General features: G+C 33.6%; 2 protein-coding genes across 2 annotated transcripts; both read left to right on the top strand.

Moving 5' to 3' along the window:
- Positions 1-702: 702 nt before the first annotated feature.
- Positions 703-1,715, top strand: LOC113751271 (MLP-like protein 34). Its single transcript, XM_027295213.1, has 2 exons — positions 703-980; positions 1,129-1,715. Exons 1-2 carry the CDS (start codon positions 791-793, stop codon positions 1,401-1,403), a joined length of 465 nt encoding a protein of 154 aa, XP_027151014.1. The 5' UTR covers positions 703-790; the 3' UTR covers positions 1,404-1,715.
- Positions 1,716-7,702: 5,987 nt separating this feature from the next.
- LOC113752519 (MLP-like protein 28) lies at positions 7,703-10,317 on the top strand. The gene is made up of 2 exons (XM_027296631.1): positions 7,703-7,847; positions 10,139-10,317. Exons 1-2 carry the CDS (start codon positions 7,703-7,705, stop codon positions 10,315-10,317), a joined length of 324 nt encoding a protein of 107 aa, XP_027152432.1.
- Positions 10,318-10,422: the final 105 nt, after the last annotated feature.

Genomic DNA, 10,422 nt, shown 5'->3' with positions numbered 1-10,422 from the left:
AGGTCCGATGAGGTAAACAGCTCGATTGATGTTACTCCAGCTTTTTTCTTGACTAAAGTTTTACATGAAGGATGAGGTGAAATGGCCAATGGGTACCTACTGCTTTCATTGTTGTCGAAATTGTGTTTGATGAACTTCGAGCGATTGGTCATGAGATTGTACCAAGTCTTGCTTTTTGTCTCATGGTTGATCTGTAAAATAGGACCTGTGACTAAAGTTTGATTGATGAATTGGGGCCTATTTGCCGAAAAGAATAGGTGTGATCATAAAATTAAGCCACTAGATCACTTTTTTTTTTATGAGAGCTTTCATTTCGCAAATATGTGGTGAAAGGACAGAATTTTGTCTATAATGAAGTATACGGTACAATGAGTTTTCGCCAATTACTATACGTCTACACTTATCTTCCTCTGAGCTTGAATCTGTGACATGTTACCTCCTATTCTTATATCAAAGATAATAAATCTAATCCTATTACAAGTTGTTCCAGATGATACAAAATTTTCTCAACTATCAAAAAGAGAAATGGCAAGACAAATTTAAGCGCATTCAAATTTGAGATGTCTAATTTTGAAAATATGGGGTATGATGGTATAACTGCATAAATTTAAAAGATAATTGACAGAGATTGAAGATAATAGTCCAACTACCACAGATGTACGGAAAATTGGAACTGGCCCTATATAAATGTTGGTCCGATGGTTAAGGTCCATACACGTTAGCATTTGCATTCTACTAGATCCAGGTGAGCTGATCAGTGGTTTTGTGACTAGTAGAGCTAGAAGGAACTATGGCTAATACAGCAGAAACATTGGAGGCTGAGATAAGGATCAAGTTTGATCCTGATGAGTACTTCCACACCTTTGCTGGCAAAGCACACCAGCTTCCAAGTCTTTGCTCTGATAAATTGCATGGCATTGATGTTCATGAAGGTGATTGGAAGACTACAGGCTCTGTCAAGCTATTGACTTATGCTATAGGTGAGTAACAAAGGCCAACCCTGCACTTGACGTATCTTTCGTCTTCATCGATTAAGAAACAATTTTAGTACTGGAAAAGATCCAAAAACTGCTTTTAACTTTGCTGGATTACTTTGTTTAATATCTACTTTGGTGAAAATTTATACAGATGGGAAAGTTGAAACTGTAAAAGAGAGGATTGGAGTGGATGAGGAGAACAGGTCAATCACTTACGAAGTAATTGAAGGGCACATTTTGGAACAATACAAGACCTATAAGGCTAAGTTCCAGGTTATCTCAAAAGGTGACTCAAACTTTGCCAAATGGGGTATTGAATATGAGAACATCAGTGAGAATGGGCGTCCTCCAATTCATTACCTCCAATGGCTAATTCATGCTGCAAAAGATGTGGATGCTTCACTTCTCAAAGCAGAAAATAAATAATACATCTATAAGTTAATATAAGAAAATCTTTAATGAACCCCATTGTCTGGGCTTAGTGAAGCCTCCAAAAATTTGCTCTCCTGTTAGTGCTTGATTGTAATTTGTATAAGTGTTAGCAATTCTACTCCTGCTAGTGATTGGTTGTAATTTGTATAAGTGTTAGCAATTCTACTCCTGCTAGTGCTTGGTTGTAATTTGTATAAGTGTTAGCAATTCTACTCCTGTTAGTGCTTGGTTGTAATTTGTATGTGTTAACGATTCTACGTGTAATGATGAAAAACAAAATGAATGTTTCGTGTGGCTTTATATCTATCTTAACTTTCTTTCTTTTTTGTTTTGGCTTGATGAAGATATAAATGCTTAGTGCACTGGTTCACGATAATGAACCTTCAAATTTTGTATGTTTTCTCTCTCTTTTTGTGTGTGCATATATATATATATGTGTGTGTATCTGTTTTCCTGCCGGGGAGACCTGAATAAAAGAGAAAGAGAAAGCCAGGAAGAATTGGAGAAAAATCACCATATTCCATGTTAAAGATCCTGAACTTTCATCTTTAAATCAATTCATGGTGAATACAGCAGCCCAACAACATCTTTATTAACTAGTTTAGTAAGCCTTTACTAAGTGATGTTTGATTACTTCATTTAACGACTTGCTTCCCATTGCAATTCCCAAATCGTATTGCCTTTGAATAAACTTTTTTATGGAGCTCAACCTCCAAGTTTAGGATTAGTCAAAGAAGTGGTTGGAATGGTGACTTGGAAATTGAATTTTGTGTGGGCATACTGTTGACTTTATTAGTCTTTTCATCAAGGGTTAAATGCAAAAAACCTCCCCACAAACTATATACCCAGTTGCAGTGTACCCTCTAAATTATAATAATAGTCATTTTGCCCCCTTGAATGATATGTTTGGACAATACTACCCATACTATCTTAAATTCTTTCTTTTTTTTTTCTCTATTAGCTTTTTCCATTTTTTCCATTTTTTTTTCTTTTTTTTTCTCCTTCTTTCGTGGAACTAGCCAATGTCTCTCTCCGATGTGAAAAGACTTACATCAAAAATTTTAATATTTTTTAAACTGCTTTTTAAATTTGTTTATTTGTTAAATTCATTCTTAATAATTTGTCATAAACTCTTTGTTATTACAAAATATATGTAGCTTATATTGTAAAGTGTATTAATCTAGTAATTCAACAATTTAAGTGCCTATAAACTAATTAAGAGTTCACAGTTACTCAACTACTTATAATAAAAGTAACATATTATATATCACATAAAAAAGAAAAGTTAGCAATTGTTATTTGTAGTGAAATAAAAAATAAGAATAAACAACAATAGTAGTTCATTTTTTTGGTTATTGATACTACTAATAATTGATTAATCAATTTCTCTATTTTGTTATTATATATTTGAAAAGTTCAATTTCATAAATGACATTGACTTCAACATTTGGAAAAAAAATCTTGTATTCCATAGATTTTTTTTATAAAATATTGACATATGAAATTAAGAAATAAACAAATTTTGACTAATCTAGTCTACTTATTTAAACAATGTTTAAAGAAAAAAAAGGAAGAATTTAAAAAGAAAATGATAGGAAAAAAAGAAAAATAACAATGCTTAAAATAAAAGGGGTAGATTTGTCCAAACATATCATTCAAGGAGGCAAAATGTCTATTATTATAGTTTAGGGGGTAAACTGCAACTAGGTATATAGTTTGTGGGGGGTATTTTGCATTTAACCCTTTCATCAATGCTAGTCTTTTTCAAACGCATGTTGTTTGCTTAATGTTGTCCATCTTTCTCCAGATAGGTTAATTCCATATTCCTAACTAAATTCATTGCAGCTCCTTTAAACGCAATTTTATTATTTTTTTTTTGAGTTAAATTCAGTTTGTCGTCTTCTCCTCAAGTGAAGACGTCAAGAATTTTGCTCCATTAATACCCAACTACATCTAATCCTGCGCATTTTGGCTATGGGAGCACTGATTATATGATTATGTCTGACATGTTTTCTCTGTTGTCTTTTTCGCCAAATAATGGTCTCTTGGTACAATTGGGATAAACGAGGGAATACAATTTTGTTTGGATGACTTGACTACAAAGATGTGACCAAGAAATTCTTAATTAACTCGAAGAACTAGTTCATAACTCTAGGTTTAGTGTTACTATCATCGCTATGATTATTAGGGTTTCTGTTTTTCCTCATGGGGTATCATTATCGCAGCATGCTTCCTATATATAACAGTGGTTCATTGCATAACATTTATCACTGCTGATTTAACTATCTTACTGGCATCGATCTCATGGAGCTGAAACTATTCTTTACAGTAGTCAATGCACCTTTTGAAAAACCGAGGTGCATTTCTAAAACTGAAAATGTTCTGTACTTTGTAGCTTCTGTTTTGAAATCTAAAAGCAGCAAGGAATGATCCGTGCAGTCCAAAAATTTGTTGCCAAAAAAAAAAAAAAAGCTTTAACACAAAGCACAGGAATCTATAATGTAACCATTTGTTTTGCATATTCGCATTAATAACTTATTAACGAAGCCTGTATTATCACATATCAAGCAAACAAATCTTTCTAACCCACTCGTCTTAGGTGATGGCATGAAATCTAGTTCTGGTTGCAGTTGGGTTTTCTTGGATTAATATGACATTTTATCTGCCCCTTAATTTTAATCTGGGACATGTTGCCTCACATAAAAGGACATAGATAATTAACCTAATCTTGGTAATAGTCTAACAACAGAAATTTTGCCTTGACTATGATGAAGAAGAATAGCAAGGCAAATTTCCTGACCTAATCCAAAAATAATGTAGCCAGGTTTTCTTTTTTTTTTTTCTTTTTAAATTAAATTTCAAAACTTTGCTACTTAAGCCCAATTAGTATATTGAAATTTAAGCATAGGTATGAGCGGTATAACTACATAAACCTAAAACACAATTGATAAAAAGCAAAGATATTAGTACAAACCATCACAAATGTACGGAAAAATGGAACTGATCCTATATAAGCGGTGGTCCGATGGTTAAGGTACATATACGTTAGCATTTGCATTCTACTAGGTGAAGGTGAGCTGAAAATCAGTAGCTTTTTTACTAGTAGAGCTAGAAAAAACTATGGCTAATACAGCAGAAAAGTTGGAGGCTGAGATAAAGATCCAAGTCTGATCCTGATGAGTTCTTCAATAGCTTTGGTTGTAAAGCACACCAACTTCCAAATCTGTGTTCCGAGAAAGTCCATGGCATTGATGTTCATCAAGGTGATTGGAAGAATGCCGGCTCTGTCAGGCTATGTACTTAAGCATTAGGTGAATAACAAAGGCCAATCCTATACTCGATGTTGAAGGTTCAATTACTATGATTTTGCGATAGGAATGTATGCGAATCAAGCAACTCGGGTGCACATATGGAGCTGCTTGATCAATGGATCGTCTTGTTTTGACTTTGATCATGTTTGAATCAATTTCAAACATGTTCGATTGTTTTAATGAGTCGAGTGCAAGTAGGAATATAGTGTGCTATCGAGCGCTGGTGTAAATATTAAATAATTAAATTTATATGACTTAAAACACATAAGTGTTCAGAACTTATTGAGAAATTTCTACCCTTAACTTTTGTAGTACAGCTAGTTTCTTGGGCATTGCAGTCAATTTGATCCCGTTAAAAATTTTAAAAATAAAATTCCTAAAAGAACTAAACCCTAAGTCCACACTCTCAGACTCTCAAACTTCAGTCTCTATCATTCTCTGTCGAAAACCACTACTACCGACCCTTCTCCAAAAACCAAAATTTGAGTCTGCGACCAGAGTACTAGACCACCGCTTCTTCTCCCTTTCTTTTTTCGCTATTCTCTGTGATCATTATATGATTGAGTTATGCTTTTGAGACTATTCAGTTTGATTAGTGCTTACCGATTGAATATTTTGAAAAGAAAGGGAGCATAGTTTATCTATTCTTTTTTTTTTCTTTTTTTCTTGTCTCAATATACTTTTACTTAGATAATTTAGGATGTGAAACAATTTGGGCATATGGTCCTTTTCATAATAGGCACCCTTGAAGTTAGGCTGATTAGGTCATTTGAGGGCCATGACATCGTTTACCCAGAATGGTATGTGTTTAGCTGAATTTTTAGTGGTCTTATGGTATCTTTGAAATAGTAGTAGTTGATTAGAAGTCATTAACAAAGGATTTAGTGGCCAGCCATGAACATGGTTTAATTTTCCCGTCTTCCTTCCACAAGTGGAATTTGTATGATCTACAATAGCTTGAGTAAAGATACATCATGAATGGAACATTGTTGAAAGAATTATTAACCATCATTGTCAGTTATTTATTCTGGGAAACAAAGTGTACCTATAAATTCAATTGATTAGAGGCTTTCCTCTACATTTTTAGCCTCGAAAATTGAGTTGAACGACAAATTTTCTTCTGTGAGTTGAAGAGGAAGGATTGAAGTGCCTAAAGTCGGTTGGTTGATTCAGCCTATGAGAAAGGTTTTTAGGTGCTTATATAACTCCTTAGATTTTTTCATAACCCCATGAATGCCCTGCTCCATCAAGGATTATCAGCTCAGCATTCTCTCTCAAATGTCTGCACAAATAATGTCCATACACTTTCGCCATTGCAAATTTCAGGCACTCTTTCACTCCTTTATACTAATGTTTTCCTAAACGCACTGGAAGTTAATCAAATTGCAACATGCAAGAGGGAAAAGGGATCACACCCTTTTAATCTGTGAGCCAGTTCTATTGGAAAAGCCTGATTTTATCCCCGTCCCCCCCCCCCCCCCCCATTAGGATCAAAGTTGGCTGCAATAAAATTCCGAACCACCTCAAGGTTTAGAACTCCACAAAACGAGCGACATTCACTGATACCATGCCATAACTTTTCTAACCCATGCACTCTTTGATTTACGTATCATCATAGATGAACTAGCAAAATTCTTTTAATACAAGTAACTTGAATTTCGAATTGCATGTGTAATTACAATTATATGCTGTGTAGAAAAGATCAATCTAATTAGTGAATTTCGACGAATTTTGAAGGCAAAGATCAATAAATGTTTGGTGTGGCTTTATATCTATCTCAGTGTTTTGGCTTGAAGAAGACATAAATGCTAAGTGCATCGGTTCACCATAATGAACCTTCAAACTTCAAGGATCTCTCTAGTTTCCTCTCTTTAAATATCTCTTTTGGTTTCTTAATCAAAAGAGGATCTCTAAATTGCATAAGTAATCTTGTGATAACAAACACGTTAATTGATTTTCTAACGAAGGAACATGAGCAAAACTTCAGTTAGATCACAATTTCGTCATGTAATTTAATAAAATTTTGCTGTATCACACACACTTATTTATCATATCTTGACTTCTTGCTAAATGTCCCCAAAGAGGTGAACTAAACCAGCAGAAAGTACAACATTGGCGTGTAGTATCTCCACAATGTTAGTTACAATTGAACTCTACAATGTATGCATAGGAACAATAAATGTACGCACCTGCACAACAAATATATAAATTTAAATAACAATTTCACTTCTTAATTTTACTTCTTTTGCAAAAGTGAATTGCGCTTCTTCTTAGGAATACTCAAAGCCCATTATATATTTTGATTACAGATAGATTACAGAAAAAAAAGTGTATTCATAAAACTAAAAGACTTTAAAATAGAAGTTTAAAGTGCAAGCTGAAAATCTATCAAAACATTACCTATGCAAAATCGAAATTGTCCTTTAAGCTACGTACGCTAGTGTTTTGTGAGTCTACTTTTGGTCGATTCTTGGCATGTTGTCCTAAACATATAACTGTACAAAACAAATCAAACTTGTCCCAAAAATTATCATGGACTTCAATTGAAATGTAGAGCAATTTTGATTTCTGCTTTCTATGGATAAGGATTAGATAAAAATGTATAACCCGCCCCTAAAAAAAGAAGTATACCCCACATCATTATTTCCCATTGAATTCCCCGTTGGAGACAGAAGTGGAGCATTTACCAATTTAACTAATAATCAAGTGTGACAGTATTGGCTAAACGCAGCAGTATATCATTTGCATGAGAAGATATTGCAACATGCGTTCATCTTCACGATTACACGCATATTTTGCAGCTAAAAGAAAAGAGAACCACACATTTGTAACTTGTGGGAGCCAACCAATTAATGAAGCATCTATAGATCAGGTAGTCAAGTGGCTGAGTTGCATAAAACATAGTATTGTTCAAGGTTATTAGTAGGGCTTTTCTTCTTCTTTTTTTTTTTTCGGTTTGATCAATTCTTGGAACTCTCTACTATGACTAGTAAATTAGTAGGTAAGTTGGAGGGTGAATTCAGGCTGAAGTCTGATGCTGATGAGTTCTTCCATAGCTTTGGCGCTGAAGCACACCAACTCCCAGATCTTGTGAATGAGAAAGTTAACAGGATTGAAGTGCATGAAGGTGACTGGAAAACGAGTTTCTTTTTTTCCCCTATCGCATTGGGCGCAGCAATCATCACGGCTTATGGTGGATTACGAGTTATTAATTAGGCTTAAGATTGTCGCAAAAGTTATTGTGCATTAAGATTTAATAATCCACACAATTTTCTGTCGGTTGAACTTTTTGCTTTTCAATTGCTTGCAGAATTTACCTGTAGAAACCAAAAATAATTTTTGTAAGTTTGTAGTGATAAACATTAAGGCGCCTCTTCGATTTGGCCACTCTTCGGCAAGATAGAGAGTACAACCTTATTGCCATTAACTGGTCATGATGACCAAGATGTACACTGGGCTCTTATTTAATTAATGAGATCCAACAGCCTTGCAGGTTTGTCCTTTAGATTAATTAATGTATCCAACAATTAAATGGTAGTTGTTAGGAATACCTTTGTGGCTAGTACACATAGCAATGAGTTGGCTGAAAATCCTTGATGAACGTACGTATGTACATACATACATACATACATATATATACATAAACACACACACATATATATATATATATATGCATGTGTGTGGTGTGGTGTGTGGTGTGGTGTATATATGTATACATATATATATACATACACACATATATATACATATATATGTATGTATATATGTATGTATGTACATACATACACATACGCACATATATGTACATACATACATTTACACATGCGTGCACGCACACACAAACACACACATATATCCCAATTACAATTTGTTGATACATACCTGCAAAAGTTGCAAAAATATGAGAAACCAAAAGGACAGATACTTTTTTTTTTTTTTTCTTGGTAGGAGACAAAAATCAAGAAACATTAAAAAATGAATTTCAGGAAAAAAGCTCTTTTCCTAATTCATGACAACTAAAATAAAATGTCTTACTTATTTGTGCGCCTTGTCAAGAAAAAATAATACAGTACTAGGTAGGAAAGGGGCAATATTAGAACAATTTCTTAAGAATGAATATATATGAATTCCATTTCAATTATTCAAAAAATAAATAAATGGTAGACTAAATCGAAATGAGACCTCATAGTGTAATAATATCTGTCAGGCCCTGATTCTTAGCTTGGCCTTCCATATATTTGTTAAATTTTCGTCAACTAAGCCCTCAAAACCTCTCTAAATTTTACTCTGCAAAATTATTAAACCACATTCTTATAAGTAAGTACTGCAAACAGTGGACTGACTTTTGAATCAAAGGTAACTGATAAAGCAAGCTATATATGAATCGATCAAATAAATCAACATATAACTAATTTGTTGAATTAGAGGAAACTAAGTTTTCCGAGCCATCACAATCGATGTCCACAAATAATTCAGGAGACAATCTTTCAGCAGAAATTTATGAATCGATCATACCAAAATTTGTACTCAACTTATTTCGTGCCCATGGACCGCAATTTTATTTGATATATTCACAATCTTTTATTTTTTATATTCCTTTCACGGGCTTTGGGCTTCCCTCGGTATCTTTTTGTATAATTTCTTGACAACAACTCTTATCATATGTTTCATGGCATTTTTATTGAGCTTGACATATTATCGTAATTAGCCTCCTCAATTGACTTTATCTCCTTATCCTTTCACTGGTTGCAAAGAAAATGACTCTATATTATTGCTTCTTACGTAAAGACGGTAGAATAATAAGATTTTTCTATTGAGTGTTGTAAAGGCAAAAGATAAGCACAAAAAAAAGAAGAAGAAGAAGAGGACCTTCTACTAAACTTTTAAAATTACTATCTTGTTTTTAGTGTAAGTGCGAGGTTTCGAATTCGGAATCTCTCACTTACACTCTTTCTTTCAATACTACCACTCATCTCTTGAATTGTAACACTTTCATTATAAAAGTTTTTACCCTTTTGCACAAAAAAATAATGCCACGCCTACTTCTTATTTGTTGTACTTTACTGCATCTTAATGTTCATTTACTCCTTTAAGTTTTATGAATTTTTATTTTTTTTATGCGATCTAGCTTGTGAAGTAGTTAGCATACTCAGTCAATTATCTAATTTTCATAACGAAATGAGAAAGACATCAAGGATAAGGAGTCTATATTGTAGTTTAGTTTGGCGTAACGAAGCATCAATAGTTTTTAATAATTGATACTTTTCTCCATTACATTTTCTTGTTAAATTCGTTTTTCCCAAAATGTGGCAAATTGAGCCTAATAGCTAAATAATATAGGAAACAACAAATTAAGAGTAAAACATTATTCAATGTTAAGAAAAGCCACTAATGAATTTCTTTGTGATGCAAATATAGATGGGAAAGTTGAGGTATACAAAGAGAGGCTCAAAATTGACGAGGAGAACAAGACCAATGCTGCTGAGGCAATAGATGGAGATTGTATGAAGCACTACAAGAACTATAAAGCAACGTTACAAGTTATCTCCAGAGGTGACTCCAGCTTTGCCAAATGTACCATTGACTATGAAAACTGAACCAGAATGAGCCTAGTCCAACAAAAAAACCTGGACTGGCTAGTTCAAGGGTTAATATATATGCTTGTAGTGGAGCATATAGATTTCTGCTGCAGTAAAAAGATT

Source organism: Coffea eugenioides, chromosome 11 (assembly GCF_003713205.1).
Source record: "Coffea eugenioides isolate CCC68of chromosome 11, Ceug_1.0, whole genome shotgun sequence".
NCBI classification, from domain to species: domain Eukaryota; kingdom Viridiplantae; phylum Streptophyta; class Magnoliopsida; order Gentianales; family Rubiaceae; genus Coffea; species Coffea eugenioides.
The sequence above is the reverse complement of the archived record's forward strand: the minus strand, read 5'-3'. Positions and strand labels throughout refer to the sequence as shown.